Source organism: Cydia amplana, chromosome 19 (assembly GCF_948474715.1).
Source record: "Cydia amplana chromosome 19, ilCydAmpl1.1, whole genome shotgun sequence".
In the NCBI taxonomy this organism is placed as follows: domain Eukaryota; kingdom Metazoa; phylum Arthropoda; class Insecta; order Lepidoptera; family Tortricidae; genus Cydia; species Cydia amplana.
This window is the reverse complement of record NC_086087.1, coordinates 9,694,946-9,713,986: the sequence shown is the minus strand read 5'-3', so window position 1 is coordinate 9,713,986 and position 19,041 is coordinate 9,694,946. Positions and strand designations below refer to the sequence as shown.

At 46.1% G+C, this 19,041-nt stretch overlaps 1 protein-coding gene across 1 annotated transcript in view; it reads left to right on the top strand.

Moving 5' to 3' along the window:
- The window catches only part of LOC134657157 (citron rho-interacting kinase), a 33,509-nt gene extending 15,168 nt beyond the window's left edge, over nucleotides 1-18,341 (top strand). Inside the window, exons 14-31 of the mRNA XM_063512708.1 lie at nucleotides 472-588; nucleotides 716-868; nucleotides 1,683-1,904; nucleotides 2,312-2,380; nucleotides 2,539-2,786; nucleotides 3,248-3,404; nucleotides 6,515-6,616; nucleotides 6,940-7,107; nucleotides 8,096-8,305; nucleotides 9,415-9,531; nucleotides 10,134-10,240; nucleotides 10,830-10,898; nucleotides 10,994-11,035; nucleotides 11,228-11,311; nucleotides 13,120-13,264; nucleotides 14,367-14,562; nucleotides 16,008-16,258; nucleotides 17,262-18,341. Coding sequence (XP_063368778.1) covers nucleotides 472-588; nucleotides 716-868; nucleotides 1,683-1,904; nucleotides 2,312-2,380; nucleotides 2,539-2,786; nucleotides 3,248-3,404; nucleotides 6,515-6,616; nucleotides 6,940-7,107; nucleotides 8,096-8,305; nucleotides 9,415-9,531; nucleotides 10,134-10,240; nucleotides 10,830-10,898; nucleotides 10,994-11,035; nucleotides 11,228-11,311; nucleotides 13,120-13,264; nucleotides 14,367-14,562; nucleotides 16,008-16,258; nucleotides 17,262-18,341 — 3,537 coding nt within the window. The remainder of the gene's footprint in view (nucleotides 1-471; nucleotides 589-715; nucleotides 869-1,682; nucleotides 1,905-2,311; nucleotides 2,381-2,538; nucleotides 2,787-3,247; nucleotides 3,405-6,514; nucleotides 6,617-6,939; nucleotides 7,108-8,095; nucleotides 8,306-9,414; nucleotides 9,532-10,133; nucleotides 10,241-10,829; nucleotides 10,899-10,993; nucleotides 11,036-11,227; nucleotides 11,312-13,119; nucleotides 13,265-14,366; nucleotides 14,563-16,007; nucleotides 16,259-17,261) is intronic.
- Nucleotides 18,342-19,041: the final 700 nt, after the last annotated feature.

Below are 19,041 nucleotides of genomic sequence, written 5' to 3'. Positions count from 1 at the left end.
ATGGAGACGGCCGCTATATGACGGCACCGCTATCCTAGGAAAACCGATCTTTACTGTATTTATTTGGAAAAATATGTGACGTCCCACGGATAAAGGTACCTTATGGCCCTTGGCGCTTACGCTATTATTAACGCCGCTCCGCCGCCGCGCGCTATTATTATTGCGGCGCTATGCGATGTAAGCGCCAAGTTCCATAAGGTACCTTTTGCCGTGGAACCTCACATATTACTTTGAAGTCACAGTTAAATAGCAGTGATCGGTCCGTCAATTGTAGTTGGTGCAAATGACCTTAGGACATTTTCATATGGCATCTCGTCGCTTTTAACCAATCATCCTTAAAAAGCGGACGGGTGGGATCAATATGTCATTGAATTATTTGATAACATTCGAGGTGTGTAAGATTATCTTAGTTTTTCTTTCAAACATGACCTTAAAAATGTATACATTTCCAGTAAAAAAATGTACTTGTAGGAATCCCTGGGAGAGAAGCAGCGCGTGGCGACGGCGTCTACGGAGCAGCTGAAGGAAGCCCAGCTACAGCTCACGCAGGAGCGCGTCCGAGCTTCCACGCTCGCCGCTCAAGTACAGGTACATATAAAATACCATAGTGACTAAGCCCATGGCCGGATTTGAACCGCCGTCTTTAGGAGGCACTGATCAAGAAGAAATTCATTGACGTTTCTTAACTTGGATTTATTGGATTTGTTGTATGTAGGAGCTCCAGCGCAGTATACAGGAAGCGGCCGCTCGCGAGGCAGCGTTGGAAGAGCAGTGCTCGCGCACGGAAGCGCGCTTCAACGAGCGCCTCGACGCGGCAGAGGCGCGCGCCGCCGCCGCCTTGCAGGACGACGCGAGGCACCGCGAGAAGGTTCGTTGAACTCCTCGATTGAACTTGTAGGTGTCTCTAATCACTACCACTAACTCCGGGATCAGAAGGAATGTTAATTTGAAAGTCACTGGATATCAATTAAGATTTTATTATCGTTCTGCAATATTAACACACAATTAATTAAAACCAATTTAATCAGTCAGTAAATTTAGCAAAACGTTACACTACTTATACGCAATTGGGAACTACCGGGCAAGTCGCAAGGCGGAGGACAACTGGCGAGGCCCGCGCCTCGCGGCTCGCATCTAGAATGCGTTGTCAGCATTCCTGTTACATTGTGTCCCTACAAACTCCTGGACATTAATTATATAAAAATTAAAAGGTAATTAAGGTTCCGTACCTCAAAAGGAAAAAACTGAACCCTTATAGAATCACTCGTGCGTCTGCCTGTCTGTCTGTCCGACCCAGATACGGGCTTTATCTCCGAAACTACTGGGTCTAAAATTATGAAAAAAATATACAAATTAGTTCATTGCCTATAGATGACAGGAAAACGAAATGAAATGTGCAATCAAGCGTGGATCGGACTTAATGTACGAACGCGAACGCGAGTCCGACTTGCACTTGGCCGGTTTTTTAATTTATAAGGCGGATTCACACAGAGAAAGAGCGGTTTCGTGAGGAGATTGCCGCGCGAAGCAGCTGAGTCTATGTAGACATGCTTCGCTCGAAGTAAAAGCACAAGCTAGGACGATATATGTCTCGGGTGAGACGTCTCCACAGCCCTAGCTTGCGTCGCACGACAATTTCTTCCAAGGTAGCTCGTTATTAGGTATATATTGTACGTTACCAGGTGAACACGCTCGAGCAGCTCGTGCGGCAGCTAGAGCGCGAGGTGACGGCGCTCGAGAGCCGCTCGTGCGCCGCGTGCGAGGCGCGCGGCTCGGCGCACGGCACGCCGCACGGGTCGCCGCACAAGTCGCAGAGCGACACCGAGAGCTTGGCCGACGCGCAGCACTCCGCGCAAGTACACGTGTTGAAGGAGCAGCTAGAACGCGCCGAGGCTCAGCTGCAGGTTAGTACCTACTTGTACTAGAGTAACTCGTACGATAACTAGTGCGCGAGTAGAGGTGACTTGCAACACAAACATGCATAGTGACAGCGTGGACGAGGCTTATGCTTATGCTCTGGTTTCCTAGGATAGCGGTGCCGTCATATAGCGGCCGTCTCCATACAAATACTACGACATCCATATTTAGCCGTATTATTTAGTATGGAGACGGCCGCTATATGACGGCGCCGCTATCCTAGGAAAACCGATCTTTACTCACATGGGCTTAACGCACAGTGTCAGTATGTTGGAGTATATTTCTACCTCTTAGACTATCTCGATTAGGGTAACATGCATGGAAAGTTAAATTGAAAGTTACCGTTTGCGGGATAACAAAACAATACATTTTACTAAACTTTTCTTTATTTCAGACGCGTGCGGAAGAAATTGCGGCTCTACGCCAAGAAGCTAGATCTGCTAATTTAGCCAGGTGGCGCAAGGTAACCCTCTAAAATACTTCTAAACATCCTCTAATTTTACATCTCATATAGTTTAAAATATTCCTATTCTATATCTAGTTGTTCAGATTATCCGGAGACGCATTTTTAATATAGTAAAAAAAACCCAGCTATCCCACATATTTATAATGGTTTCTCAGGAGCGTGAGTTCAACGAGCTCTCATTAGAAGCCAAATCAACCGCTCGCGACCTGAAACGTGCGGAGGAGCGGTTGACCGCGGTCCTGGAGGCCAAACGGACCGCCGAGAGGAAAGCCACAGAGGTCCAGGCTGAGCTAGATGCACTGAAACCTCAGTACGAGCAGGCGACCAAGGAGGCCGAGAGGACCAAGCAACAGTTAGCTGCGTTGCAGAAACGCCATGAGACGGCTCAGGCTGAAGTCGATCGGTATGTATCATTCATCATCATCATCTTCCTCGCGTTGTCCCGGCATTTTGCCACGGCTCATGGTAGCCTGGGGTCCGCTTGGCAGCTAATCCCAGTAATTGGCGTGGGCACTAGTTTTTACGAAAGCGACTGCCATCTGACCTTCCAACCCAGAGGGTAAACTAGGCCCGTATTGGGATTAGTCCGGTTTCCTCACGATGTTTTCCTTCACCGAAAAGCGACCGAATCGGTATGTATCATTATATTCATTATTATCCATTAGAAAATTGATTAAAAAATGTGGTTACTAAAGCGTTAAGGTTTGACAATTCAAATTCCTATTAACTAATGGCGTTGCCATTTTGTTCAGCGTGCATATGATGGACGGAGTTAGCCACACGATAAAGCAAACGATACTTTAATACCGCATCATTCATTATTTTATTTTTTCTTCTTTTATTACTTTGCGAGTTAAACTTCAGATCTCGTAACGACATACGTAAGCTGAAGAGCGAGCTCCAGTACAGCGAGAAGCGCCGAATGCACGCCGAAGAGCAGGAGGAGATGAGCAGCCGCGAGCGCGGGCAGCTCCGCGACGAGAACGTCGAACTGCGCGCACACAACACAGAGTTAGCGCAGGTAACACCGCCGCAGTCCACCACCTTCATTACCCAGAACTCACAACGTTATCTGTACGCTTAAGAGCAAGTTCCAGTACAGCGAGATGCAGGCTCCACGCCGAAGAACAGAAAAAGATGAGTAGACGCGAGCGCGGGCAGCTCCGCGACGAGAACGTGGAACTGCGCGCACACAACACCGAGTTAGCGCAGGTAACACCGCCGTAGCTCACCACCTTTATTATCCAGAACTCACAACGTTATCTGTAGGCTTAAGAGCAAGTTCCAGTACAGCGAGATGCAGCCTCCACGCCGAAGAATAGGAAGAGATGAGCAGCCGCGAGCGCGGACAGCTCCGCGACGAGAACGTGGAACTACGCGCACACAACACAGAGTTAGCGCAGGTAACACCGCCGCAGTTCACCACCTTTATTATCCAGAACTCACCACGTTATCTGTAAGATTAAGAGCGAGCCCAAGTACAGCGAGATGCAGCCTCCACGCCAAAGAATAGGAAGAGATGAGCAGCCGCGAGCGCGGGCAGCTCCGCGACGAGAACGTGGAACTACGCGCACACAACACCGAGTTAGCGCAGGTAACACCGCCGCAGTCCACCACCTTCATTATACAGAACTCGCAACGTTATCTGTAAGATTAAGAGCGAGCCCAAGTACAGCGAGATGCAGCCTCCACGCCGAAGTATAGGAAGAGATGAGCAGCCGCGAGCGCGGGCAGCTCCGCGACGAGAACGTCGAACTGCGCGCACACAACACAGAGTTAGCGCAGGTAGGACCGCCGCAGTTCACCACCTTCATTATCCAAAACTCACAACGTTATATGTAAGTTTAAAAGCGAGCCCCAGTACAGCGAGAAGCCGACTCCACGCCGAGATGAGTAGCCCCGAGCGCGCGCAACCCCGCCACGAGAACTCCGCAACACCGAACTGACGCAGGTGAGACAATGTTACTTTCTGGTTCACGACGATCTTTCATAAAGTGAGCTGCACAGTGGGAAGTGATGACTTAAGTACTGAATAACAAGAGCAGCGACGAGAAGGTCCAACTGCGCATGCGCAACACCGAGTGCAGGGTTACACAGTTAACTTGCAGATTGACTACCTGCAATTCAGAACTCACAACTACATCTCGTCGGGTGACAAAGTAAAAGTGACTAAGTACTATCAAAAAATTAAAGCAACAATGCACTTTATTATACTTGTAACACGGTTTATTGTCCAATAATTTCAATGATGTTAGTTAGTGACTTTTACTTGTCACCCAACGATCTGTAAACTAAAGAGCCAGCGAGCGTACAGCGATTAGTGACGTCTCCACGGCTTGTTTTTTCTTTTAAATGATCTTCTAATACTTAACGAGTTTATTGAATCATACATCAGTACTTAAACGTCATACATTCAATCTTCGCTAAACATAAATAAACAACTGTATTGTTAGACGGTTCTTTATTGTTTATTATAATGTGTAACAAATGCTATACAATGCTATTGTGCTGCCTAACAAAAATATATCCGACAACCATTCAAAGCTTAGTCGTGCTCGCGCCGTACTCAACAGTGGTTGAACATTGTAATCACCTCTTAAAAATATCGGAACTGTAGTTCAAATATTTTTGGACATGACACAGTGTCGAAATGGAAGGAGTACTTTTTTTGCGGAAAGTGACTTCGTAAATGGAATTCGCAATTCGCAAAATAGGGAATAGAATAGGAATTTTGGTAACTGCGATAGGTACATTAGGTACTCGTGTTTACATTTTGAACTAAATAGCAAAACAACAAACTTTCGTTCGCGTACAAAATGACTTCATATTATAGTTCGTTTTTTTTAGCATTAGAAATAAGGTAAACAATCTTGATGTGTCTTTTAATTGAAAAACACATTTTAAAAATAAGTTACGGTAAATATGTAACAATTATTCAATTCAACAAGTTTCAATTCAACAGTGGTTACTCAAATGAGTACGTCTGAATGTCTGTCAATTTAAACCAGTTTGACAGCACTGGCTTCCCTCGAATTATGAATCTTATACGATCTTTTATAGTCTTCAGTACGGATATGATGGTCGTTCTTGTCTACGTGACAGCGTGATAAAACGGTGTCCGTCACTTTCTTTCCCACGGTGTTAAACAGTGACAGTTATTTTATCACGTGGATAAAGATGGATAAAGCTATCCATAATAGGCTGGCTGCTTTCATAAGTAATAGTTATTGATTTTTAAAAAGTGTTTTTCAATTAAAAGACGTGTCAAAATCGCTTACCTTCTTTCAAGTTCTTTCTAATGCTAAAAAAAACGAACTATAAATGAATACATTGAAGGAAGTCAGTATTTTTTTGCGGAAAGTAAACTCGTAAATTAAATATCGGAAAATAGGAAGTTTGAATTGCGATGTTCGATTGTACCTTTTAAAGACTACACCGAAACCGTGCAATACTTTCGTTCACGTCCAAAATGAAGTCCACCTGAATGAAGTCGGTAGCCAAGAATGGCGAGAAACCGCCGATAGGTCCGAAGCCCTCGGCGCGGATGTGGCAGCCGTCGCGCAGCGCTCGCGCGCGGCGCCTGCGCGTGGCGCTCGCCACCGACCTGCTGGCCGGCCGCTGCCCCGCCGTCGAGGCCGTGCTCGCCAACCTCAACTCGCATTATTACGCGGTAATCATATCTATGCTCGGACTAACGTAACTATTCATTTTCACGGAACAACATTGTATTTTAATGTCAAGCGCAAGCGCTAAGCGCGGAATCGAGGCGGAAAGAACGACAAACATGTCGTCGCGTCGTAACGTGTCTTTTTCACTTATTGCGTAGACATAAAAGCTCTTTCCTATCGGCTTTTATCGATTCCGCGTCAGTACCCGTAGGAAAACCCTAAATCACGTTACAGACGCAGCGTTGTACGCATAAACCAAAGTTGCCTATGTTGTTATACGGTAGAAAAAATACAATGCGCTTGCCGCGGCGTTTACCGCAAAAAACAATGACGTGTTTTGTTTTCGGGACGCAGACGCGGCGAACACATTCTGTTTCTGTGCAACACGACTTCACTATCGCTTAAGTATGACTGGCTTCACTATGGGCAGTCTGATTATGAATAAAAAAATGTTTATTTTCAGAATAATAAAGCGTTGCAAGAAGCGTGTAGCCTGCTGGAGGGACAACTGATAGATTTGGAAAAGTTATCAGATATGAACGAAGGGAAGAGCAAAGATCACGAGGTACGTAATTAATTAGCTTTAGAGAGTATTCCGTTGTTGTTTTGATCACAAATCTTTGATAAACATAATAAAAGCAACAAAAGATACCCCTATAATATATTCCTGGTATATTTTGATACAGAATCAATATATCGTTTTCTTGGCTCAGTTTGTGTATTGCCTATAGTTTGTCAAAGGACTGTCTCATTTCACTGGACTGAATCATACTGTTATTGTCTTACACTAGTACTAGCACCTAAAAGAAAAGGATGAGTATTGTTTTTTTGTTCTTATTTACTGTCAATTTGGTTTGACCAACTATAAAAATGCGTATGTGTTGCCAGTGCGAGGTGCAGCGTCTCCGCGCGGAGCTGTCCGCGGCGCAGGAGAGGCTGGGCGGCGCGCAGGGCGCGTGCGCGGCGCGCGCGGCCGAGCTGGCGGCCGCCGCGCAGGACCTCGAGCGCACGCGCGACCTGCACAAGCAGGCCAGCGCGCAGGTGCAGCTGCTGCAGGTACGACACATACAACTCTCTATACATCGTGTTTTTTAGGGTTCCGTACCCAAAGGGTAAAAACGGGACCCTATTACTAAGACTCCGCTGCCCGTCCGTCCGTCCGTCCGTCTGTCACCAGGCTGTATCTCACGAACCGTGATAGCTAGACAGTTGAAATGTTCACAGATGATGTATTTCTGTTGCCGCTATAACAACAAATACTAAAAACAGAATAAAATAAAGATTTATGTGGGGCTCCCATACAACAAACTTGATTTTTGACCGAAGTTAAGCAACGTCGGTCGGGGTCAGTACTTGGATGGGTGACCGTTTTTTTGCTTGTTTTGCTCTATTTTTTGTTGATGGTGCGGAACCCTCCGTGCGCGAGTCCGACTCGCACTTGGCCGGTTTTTTAAACTTCGTTAATTTTAAGAAGGCATTCCTGACCTTGAATTAGGCCACTTTCTCAAAGACACCGGTATTCTACTTAAACTTATTTACTAGGCATTAAAACACTCGGGTGGTTCCCTACTATACACTCGGGTTTTAATGCCTTTCAGTAGCAGGCACATTTACTATCTGAGCCCCCGCGACCGCTCCAGAGGAGCTTTAACAGAACACTAACTTTGTAATTGATTACGAGTAACAAAACCTTTTTTTTTTTGTATTTCAGTTTTAAAACAATTGTTATGGTTGTTATAAGATAAAATAAGATACCTATATTTATTGATAAAATTGTAGAATTTTTGATACTGTGATACTCTTATATTTTAGTTTTATTATTATTTTTCTTTTTTGTTTATTGTTGTATGCACAAATAGCTCTGTTTTACTCTGTACAAAACAATTTGATTTAACATGATGTTAAAATATTATCATTAAGGAAACTGTTAAGTCTTGTTTTAAGAAAAATTTCCAGTGTTATATATAACTATAAAAGACTTTGTTTCTTGAATAAATAAATAACACTGTTTAAATAGATGGCTGAATGTATATACACGTTCCAGGAGCGAATCGAGCGCGCCGACTCGCTGGTGGTCTCGCTGGAGGCGCGCTGCGCCGCGCTAGAGGGGTCGGAGGCGGCGGCGCGCGCCGCGCTGGGCAGCGCCGCGCGCCGCGTGCGCGACCTGCAGGAGGAGTGCGCCGCGCTGCGCACGAGAGCGCACGACCACCACGAGCTGGCGCTGCGGCTGCAGGCTCAGCGAGACGAGGCACAGGTATAGTTTGTAGCTTTCTAATAGACCCCGAAGGCTAATCCTATTGTCTATTGTTAAGAAAAACCGCTCGTGCCACGTGCCACAACCACCTGCATAAAAAATCGGTACTTCGGTTACTGAGTGCCGGCGAGTCGGACGCTACAGAACCAGTCTAAAATGTGTCATCGAGATGCGCAACAAAGGCACGTTATCGGAGAGCGCACCTACACTGGTTTTTTGAGCGTTGGACTAGCCCGCGCTCAGGTGCCAAATAGAATAATGAAGACCCTTTTTTGCAGGTAAGTAGCACGTGCGGTTTTACTGAACAATAGACAATAGGATTAGTCTTCGGGGTCTATTAGAAAGCTACAAACTATACAAGGTTGAGACCTATTTTTCTACAGAAACCGGGCGAAACCTGAAATGACCCTATTTCTAGTATGTAACAGAGATATTGCGAATATCCGCATCCGCAACCGCGGGACTTCCGCATTATTTTCAACATCCGCATCTGCAGCCGCATTCGCATAAAATCGATGCGGAGTTTAATGCGGATGCGGATGTGGAACAGATCGGTACAGGAACGTCTTAGCATCGGCGTAAGTGACGACAAAAAACCTATTAGAAATTAGCAGTCAAGCGTGAGTGGGACTTAATGTACGGAACCCTTGGAACGCGAGTCCGAATCGCACTTGGCCGGTTTTTTGAAATAAAATGTACTAAAATGTAATATTTGACGTTTTTTATGTATCTATCTTGACATCCGCATCCGCGGATGTGAGCCTTTAAAAATCTGCAACCGCGTCCGCGGATGTCAAAAAATCGGCATCCGCAACATCCCTGGTATGTAATTCAGTTTTCGAGTCCGGCCTATATTAACCTCTGCATTTTGCCACTGGACTACGAGCCCGCGGAACCGTAAACACAATTTGGTCAGGAATGTGTTGAAAACGTTTTATTCGCTCCCGTCGACCCCGGTCGGTCTAAAATTGACTTTCGTGCGATATCCGAGAAATTTCCTATTAATCACGTCCTGATTGTAAAACATTCACGGCGGTTAAAATGTTAAATTCTAGAATATAATAATTTTGTGACGTTTGCATTACACGCCGTTTTGTGTGTGAGTACAGGAGGAGTTGGAAAGCGCCCGCGAGGCGGCGGAGGCGGCGACGGCGTGGTGGCGCACGCGCGAGACCAAGGCCGACGCCACGCTGCGCCAGCAGGCCAAGCTCATCGACTTCCTGCAGGTACACTTAGGGCTGATTTAGACGGCGCGCGAACTCGCACGCGATTTTAGTTACATTGCGACTGTTGGTTACGTCCAATTCAACCGACCGATCAAAACCCGCAATGTAATGAAACTCGCATCGTCTAAATGAACCCTTATTGTTCCACTCTTCGACTTATTCGCTTTAAAACTGCCGGTAGACATAGAAACTCGCGTGACATATTTCTTAGAGCCAACACGAGAATGGAATTAATAATGGAGACCTAGGTTCTCCGAAATATGTCGCGCAAGTGACCAAATCCACGTGAGTAACCAGAAAATTTGTTCATATTAAAGAGTATGAATACGGCCATCGTATCTTCGTAAGTTAGGATGCCTTTCCCATTGATCCCTTATCTTCTAGCACTTTGGATTATCAGAAACATCTAACTCCCAGGGCTTTTTATTATTCATTTATTTGTATTTAATCGCGTCACGCGATATCGGTACAATAAAAGTTGAAGAATCGATATCTCGTCTACCCACTTTTTGAGCCCACTTCACAGCCTGTCCATACGCCTACACTAGGCGATGCTCATTGTCTCTGTGTTTCACGTTTACATTATGAAGTAACCGTTGCAGGCCAAAGTGGAAGAAGTCGGGCGGAAGAAGTGTTCGCTAAGCAACAAGCTGTTTGGCCGCTCGGGCCACCGCACCAACGCCTCGCCGCCGCTGCGCCGCGCCAACAGGTACACACACACGTCATTATTATACTGGGTCATTTTTGGACCGTTAGCCATATTGTGCGAGGTGATTAGGTAGAAATAGGCGTTCCCATAGAAAACGTCGACATCCACTCGACCAAAATGTATGAATAATATTTTTGTGATTTCGGAGTTGGTCCCATAGAAAAAGTTGTTCAGTAAGGCCTACGCACAATATGGCTAACGGTCCAAAAATGACCCTGTATACATAAACGACGAGTATAGCGGTCAAGACAAGGATTTTGATTCCGCAAAATTTAAACTGTCTTTGTTTACATTCAATGTAGGTACACAACTATAAGGACTAACCACATTTATCGGACCGATCAACATCATTCAGCAATTAACTATGAAAGTTTGCAAACAATAATATTTAGCGAACGCTTTGACGGTGACATACGGTTTGGTGCAAGTGACCCTTAGTCTGTGTGACTCTGTTTATTCAAGGAATGCTCCCGGGGCAGCATTTGTATGAAGAGTTATAATAATGAAACAAACGAAAGAAAAAGTCACTAATGCGGATTTTGTTTCCTTGTTAATGAGAATTTATGTTGAATAAAAATATTTTTTCCAGAGAATTACGAGAAGAATTGGACCGATTGCGCGCTAAATTTGCCGCTTCTAAATCTCTCGACGAAAGCAAGTATGTATCACTACCTTAACCTAATCCTGCTTTAATACATATCAAATTAATTATTAATGCCGAAACTACACTAAATAATCATACAATTATTTCAGTTGCCCTCCGACTCCGAGACGTGAGAAGAAAACTCCGAACGGGTAATTATTTAATGATTACTTTGAGAAGAATTATTTTTACAATCCAGTAATAAGATTTTCAATTTCTTCCGCTACATTTTATTACTTTGATTGGACTAGAGTTTGTGATGAAAAAACTATTCATACAGTAATAGTTAGACATTAGTAATGTGAAATGTCACATTAGGCTAAGATTTACTCGTTTTCTTTCAGGACCGTAAAAAGTATCGATACGCCTGATGCACGGACGGGCTCACGGATGAATTCTCCGCAGGAGTCATTTTTACAAATAGTATGGTATGTAAGATTCATAAAAAAAAAACTTTTCTCAAAAATGGACGGCAAAGTCGACGTTGCCGGTTAAAAAATAGGTCGCGAAGTGCGTAGTTTATGGTCATTCAAAAAATTAAAAAGTTAAAAACATTGCAGTCTCGATTTCGGGACTGCAATGTCGCATACAAATTCCATTATTTAACGAGTTCCAAACTTTTTAAAACTTCAAATGGCCATATCAAATGAAGGCATAGGTCCCTTAAACAGCCAAACAGATGATCAGCACTTATTATTATAAAGCCTATAACAGACTATCGCACCGCACCGCGACCTTGGAGCGTTGCACCCATTAGTGAGAGCGAGAAACATATCTCTTTCTCGCTCTCACTTATGGGTGCGACGCTCCAAGGTCGCGGTGCGGTGCGATAGTCTGTTACAGGCTTAATGTTGGTACCGCGACTATTTAGGTGTCTCAAATAGGTTGGCGTATTTTCAGCAGAAAAATACACTTCTTTTTTTTTTAAAGGCGGCAAGCTAATTTTTTTAATGGTTGTATTTTTTTCTGTGAAAATGAATGGAAAATTAGAACGTTGCTTCTGTAAGTTCTGTAAAATATTTCTATTTCTTGCACCATTTTTGAGAAAAGCACTATATATGACTCGGCTGGAAGGCTACTTGCTGGCTTCGGATTCAATTAAACGGACTCCCAAGGTCGTCCGTTTAAAACGAATCCTCAGCCTGCAAGTAGCTACTTCCGAACCTCGACAATAATGTACTATATACCTATTACAAGTTGTATAATGAATTAACTTCCACAATGTCGTGAGTCGAGACTGAAGCTTTTACTTAGATACATGAACATTTGAACAACCACAACACTGCTCTGGTATCTTGGAAAAAAATGTTGTTTTTTCTTAGTTTAAATTATTTGTGATTATACTAAAGACATTAGGGTAGGGTAGGGAAGCGCTGGTGGCCTAGCGGTAAGAGCGTGCGACTTTCAATCCGAAAGTCGCGGGTTCAAACCCCGGCTCGTACCAATGAGTTTTTCGGAACTTATGTACGAAATATCATTTGATATTTACTACTAGTCGCTTTTCGGTGAAGGAAAACATCGTAAGGAAACCGGACTAATCCCAATAAGGCCTAGTTTACCCTATGGGTTGGAAGGTCAGATGGCAGTAGCTTTCGTAAAAACTAGTGCCTACGCCAATTCTTGGGATTAGTACACGTAAACCACGTAGTGGATACTTAGCGAATTAATAAACAGATAAAACACCTCTCCATCCGATAAGGGATTTCCTCTTCAAGACACGTAGTTTAATAATATATATAGTTGATCATTAGAATTACTAGAGGAGATTGGTGGTGACTTGTATAGTGACAGGATATAAACTATAACACAGCGACCTGAGTTTAGTATCTACTCCCCTCCCGGCACTCTGCCTATTTCATTGCCAAGCGGACCCCAGGCTCCCATGAGCCGTGGCAAAATGCCGGGATAACGCGAGGAAGATGATGAAGATGATGACTAAAGACATTAGGGTATTAAAATGGATAGCTTGCACCACAGACAAGACATCCTCTAGACTGAGCATAGTAACGCTACCCCCTCTGCCACTCATACGGTAGTTTTACTCCATCTTCGAGTCAATTCCGTGCCGTGATTGGTCCGTGTCTTTGAACGGACCAATCACGGCACGGGATTCGCTCACCTCGTCCCCCCGCACCCCCGTATTTTTGGCAGCATCGGTTTCATGAAATAATTGCTCTAAACTCAGTCTAGAGGATTCCTAGTCTATGGCTTGCACTTTACCGTACTTTGTGTACAGGCGAGACGGCAGCCGCGAGCGCATGGCGGCGCGCCTGTGCGGCGGCGCGCTCGTGCTGCGCGCCGGCGACAGGGAGCTGCAGGCGCGGCTGGCCGGAGACCACGTGGCCGGCCTGCCCTTCAACGAGGCCGGCAGGGCTTTTACGGTGAGGGTCGTTACTCACAGGCGAAATGGCAAAGTTGAAACTTGTTTGTACCTTGTACAACGTACCCAGCGAGAAAGCTCGGTAAAAACCTTTAACCCTTAAATGCATAGTGTTGCCAAATGTCTACAAAGTATTAGACAGCTCACAGATAAAGGGTTAAACAAATTCTATTTGTTCCTGTATATTATTTCAATAGTAAAAAAACTAATACATTTTCCGAATTATTACATAAATTTACGCAGTATTTTAACTTATAAAAATTACATTTGTTTATAGACGAAATGTCGGAAAACTTGGAAAAACATGGAAGTTGATGATTTTGAGTATGTGATTTGGGCTGATTTTTCAGGGTTTGTAATTATTTTATATTTACAAATTTTATCATAGGAACATCATAAATAGTGTACTTTTCTGATGTCAGTTAAGATTTTTCCTATACCCTTTACTAATGGCTATATATTTCCAAAAATATGATTTAGCCTATGCAACTTTTAACACTGATTTCGCAGTGAAAATTGATGATATAATTTTTTTACTATTTTTCCTAGAAACGGCAAACAATTATGTGATACATATATTAATTTCGGGCAAAAAGAAAAAAATCATGCATTTAAGGGTTAAACTTAGATGGCGCTCCCCACGATGGTATATTGTTTTATATGGAGTTTGACAGCCTTTGGTGCTCGAGATGATGTTTATTGTTGTATGGAATTCGACAATAATAATAAAAAAACCGGCCAAGTGCGAGTCGGACTCGCGCACGGAGGGTTCCGCACCATCAACAAAAAATAGAGCAAAACAAGCAAAAAAACGGTCACCCATCTAAGTACTGACCCCGCCCGACGTTGCTTAACTTCGGTCAAAAATCACGTTTGTTGTATGGGAGCCCCACTTAAATCTTTATTTTATTCTGTTTTTAGTATTTGTTGTTATAGCGGCAACAGAAATACATCATCTGTGAAAATTTCAACTGTCTAGCTATCACGGTTCGTGAGATACTGCCTGGTGACAGACGGACGGACGGACAGCGGAGTCTTAGTAATAGGGTCCCGTTTTTACCCTTTGGGTACGGAACCCTAAAATGATGTATGATTATTTCCAGATCACGATCTCTCAGCCGGACGCTCGCGGCGGCACGGCGGCGGCGGTGTGCGAGGACCGCGCCGCGCGTGCGCACTGGCTCGCCGGGCTGCGCGCCGCGCCGCCGCCCGCCGCCGGCTACACGCCGCGCCAGCTCCACGCCGGCGCCGGCAGACCGCTGGCGGTCGCCGTAGTGGCCGAAGATGCCGTCGCGATTGGTGCGTTAAGCTTTGGATTCCTCCGAAAACGGTGCCGTCATATTACGGCCGCTATATAGCGTTGACTGACGTCACTAGAACGTTGTCTATGTAAACAAGATGGCGCGGTTTCCTAGACGGCGTTACGTTACGTTGATTGACAACGTAACGTAAGATGACGGCCGTCGTGACGGTGTCGATAGTTTCGTGAACGTTTTATTAGATAGCGGTGACGCCATTTTGAATAAATGACACGAGATTTGAATAAATGATTCCGTACTACGATTATTTTCCTCTTCTGATGATATTTCATCCTCCAAGTAAATTATAGATGATCAAGCAAATCTTGTCAGTAGGAAAAGGCGCGAAATTCAAATTTTCTATGGGACGTTATCCCATCGCGCCTACATTTTTCAAATTTGCCGCTTTGACCTTGGTGGATGACGGTGTGTTATGACGCCGTGGTACTTTCCACATGTCGCCACCGTAAAGACGGCCGTCTTTTGCGGCCGCTATATGACGGCCGTCATATGACGGCACCGTTTTCGGAGGAATCCAAAGGTTAAGATGACGGCCGTCGTGACGGTGTCGATAGTTTCGTGAACGTTTTATTAGATAGCGATGACGCCATTTTGAATAAATGACACGAGATTTGAATAAATGATTCCGTACTACGATTATTTTCCTCTTCTGATGATATTTCATCCTCCAAGTAAATTATAGATGATCAAGCAAATCTTGTCAGTAGGAAAAGGCGCGAAATTCAAATTTTCTATGGGACGTTATCCCATCGCGCCTACATTTTTCAAATTTGCCGCTTTGACCTTGGTGGATGACGGTGTGTTATGACGCCGTGGTACTTTCCACATGTCGCCACCGTAAAGACGGCCGTCTTTTGCGGCCGCTATATGACGGCCGTCATATGACGGCACCGTTTTTGGAGGAATCCAAAGCTTTACACTATAGTTCGTTTTTTTTAGCATTAGAAAGAACTTGAAAGAAGGTAAGCGATTTTGACATGTCTTTTAATTGAGAAACACTTTTTAAAAATCAATAACTATTACTTATGAAAGCAGAAGATTATAAAAGATCGTATTAGATTCATAATTGTTACATATTTACCGTAACTTATTTTTAAAATGTGTTTTTCAATTAAAAGACACATCAAGATTGTTTACCTTATTTCTAATGCTAAAAAAAACGAACTATACTATCTCTTGTGTGCTTTATTCGTGCGGTCCGACCCGCGTTCTCTTCTAGCCCTGTCGGACCGCCGGCCGCTGTCATAGTCGGGAATGATGCTGTTGCAATAGGTGTGCTATATTTATAAATCTTGTAATCGTACACTCTATTTTATTTATTGGAAAAATTCATTCCGGCATTATAATATGGAATGATTAGTGGTACATTTCGATGCACGGTCAATTTAATAGCAAAATATCTAATCGATGCAAATTTATGTCCAGGGTGCGACGACGGGCTGCACTCCCTGCGCGGGCCGGTGCTGTTGACGTTGCCGGAGTCGCCCCCTTGGCGCGGCGCCGTGACGGGCGTGTGCGTGAGCGGCGCGCGCACGCTGCTGGCGCGCGGCGGCGCGCTGCTGCACGCGGGCTCGGCCGCGCTGGCCTCCGCGCTGCGCCGCGCCGCGAGCCTGCAGCCCGCCCTCGCCGTCGCCCGGGTGCCGCTGCCCGACGCCGCGCACCCGCATCTCATTACCGTAAGTTTTTAACCTATAGTTTAAAAAAAATAACTCGGGGTGGGTTATTTTTATGGGAGCTCCGAGTTTGATAGACCGGCGCCGGCAGACCGCTGGCGGTCGCCGTAGTGGCCGAAGATGCCGTCGCGATTGGTGCGTTAAGCTTTGGATTCCTCCGAAAACGGTGCCGTCATATGACGGCCGTCATATAAGCTTTGGTTTCCTCCGATAGCGGTGCCGTCATATAGCGGCCGTCTCCATACTAAATAATACGGCTAAATATGGGTGTCGTAGTATTTGTATGGAGACGGCCGCTATATGACGGCACCGCTATCGGAGGAAACCAAAGCAATAGCGGCAGCAAAAGACGGCCGTCTTTACGGTGACGACATGTGGAAAATACCACGGCGTTGTAACACACCGTCAGCCACCAAGGTCAAAGCGGCAAATTTGAAAAATCTAGGCGCGAAGGGATATAGTCCCATAGAAAACTTGAATTTCGCGCCTTTTCCTACTGACAAGATTTGCTTGACCGTCTATAATTTACTTGGAGGATGAAATATCATCAGAAGAGGAAAATAATCGTAGTACGGAATCATTTATTCAAATCTCGTGTCATTTATTCAAAATGGCGTCACCGCTATCTAATAAAACGTTCACGAAAAGATCGGTTTTCCTAGGATAGCGGTGCCGTCATATAGCGGCCGTCTGCATACTAAATAATACGGCTAAATATGGATGTCGTAGTATTTGTATGGAGACGGCCGCTATATTACGGCACCGCTATCGGAGGAAACCAAAGCTTAACTATCGACAAGGTCATGGCGGCCGTCATCCAAATTACGGCACCGCTTTATTACGTTACGTTGACAATCAACGCCGTCTAAGAAACCGCGCCATCTTGTTTACATAGACAACGTTCTAGTGACGTCATTCACCGCTATATTACGGCCGTAATATGACGGCACCGTTTTCGGAGGAATCCAAAGCTTAACAGTGTAATAATATAATATTGTGTGGGCAGGCGACGACGGGCCCGGGGTCGGACGGGTCGTGCGCGGTGGCGCTGGGGCGGCGCGTGGTGCTGCTGCGCTACGACGCGGCCGCCGCCGCCTACAGCGTGGCGCGCGCCTTCGGCCTCTCGTGCGCGCCCGCCGCGCTGCTGCTGACGGCCGGCGCGCTGTACGTGGCCGCCGAGCGCCCGCTGCGCGCCGAGCTGCCCCACGGCGCGCTGGAGCCCTTCGCCGGCGCCGACCCCGCCGTCGCCGCCGCCGCGCGCGGCCGCTCGTCGCCCCGCGCCGTGCTGCTCGTCGCCGCCGAGCCCCGGGAGCTGCTGCTGTGCTACGCCGAGTGCGGCGTGTTCGTCGACGAGGCCGGCCGCCGCACGCGCGTCGACGACGCCAAGTGGAGCGCGCCCGTCCACGAGTTCGCGTTCGTGAGGCCCTTCCTGTACGCGGTCGGCGAGGACCGAGTCACGATCGTCCACGTCGGCGACGAGGCGTATCGCGGCCCCGCCTGCACGTGCGACGCGACGTCTGTGGCGTCGAGCGGCTCCGAGGTCGGCGCGCCGGCGACGTTCCACCTGAAGCTGCCGCAGCCGGCGCTGCTCGGCACGACCCGAGACGGCGTCATCGTCCGCACGAGCCGCGACGACGGCTACCAGGTGTCCGTCGTCAACGGGCTCGCCGCTTTCCGTAGCGTCGGCGCCTCGCTGGAATCTCTCGACGCGGCCTCCGAGTCCTCCAAAGGCTCCACCCCGGACCTGGCGCGGTCGCTCGTCGACCCGGCCGACGCGTCGCCGCGGGACGCGTCGCTGGAGCTCCCGCACGGGGCGACCGGCTTCCTCGCCGACATCAAGAAGCGGGCGCGGCAGTTGCGAGAGAAAAATCGTAGACAAAACCAGATGGACGCCGATGACGTCATCAAGGAGATCCTGACGACCGAAATAGGGCTAAAACGAGGGTTGAGCGGTCGAAAGTCGCCGGCGCTCACCTCGGAGTTTGATTCTGACTCGGAGTCGCGCAGCGACACGGAGTCGGAGGGCTCGCAGCGGGCGGAGGACGTGTGCGCGGAGATGTTCACGAGGCAAGTTCGCTTCCAGTAGGTTATTCACTGAAGACCCGTTTTCCTAGGATAGCGGTGCCGTCATAAAGCGGCCATCTCCATACTAAATAATACGGCTAAATATGGATGTCGTAGTATTTGTATGGAGACGGCCGCTATATGACGGCACCGCTATCGGAGGAAACCAAAGCTTGAGGGACTCGAGCTGATATTTATACTATTCATTAATGAAGCGACCTTTATGGATTTTTATACATTGAGAAAATATTTAAGATGTAACTGTTTCGTAAATCAACCCCCTCAGAAACCAAAACCTTTGTACATTTGCGTTGGTTTCAAATAATGGCCACCTTATACGACATAAAATCCATCTTTTGCTTCATCCTTAACGCATTCACTGCCAGGAGGCGTGGCCTAGGAACAAACTTGTATGACGGTCGACGCACATGTGCGTCGGGGGCAGTGAATGTGTTAAAAGACACGCTGCGTTGTTCAGTGTAACCGAATTCTAAAATGCATATTTGATAAGATAAGTACTTATACTCAAGTATTCCTATGAAATCTATAAAAATAGACACTATTTTGTATGTAAATTAAGCAAACAATGTATACGTATACTGTAATTTATAATAAATACTCTTAAGTATTGTATGTTATTTAGGTAGATTAATTGAAGTAGCCGTGTTTTTTTTTGTGTTTGTATTGATTTTTTTGGATGTTTGTTCAGTGTGTTGAAAAAA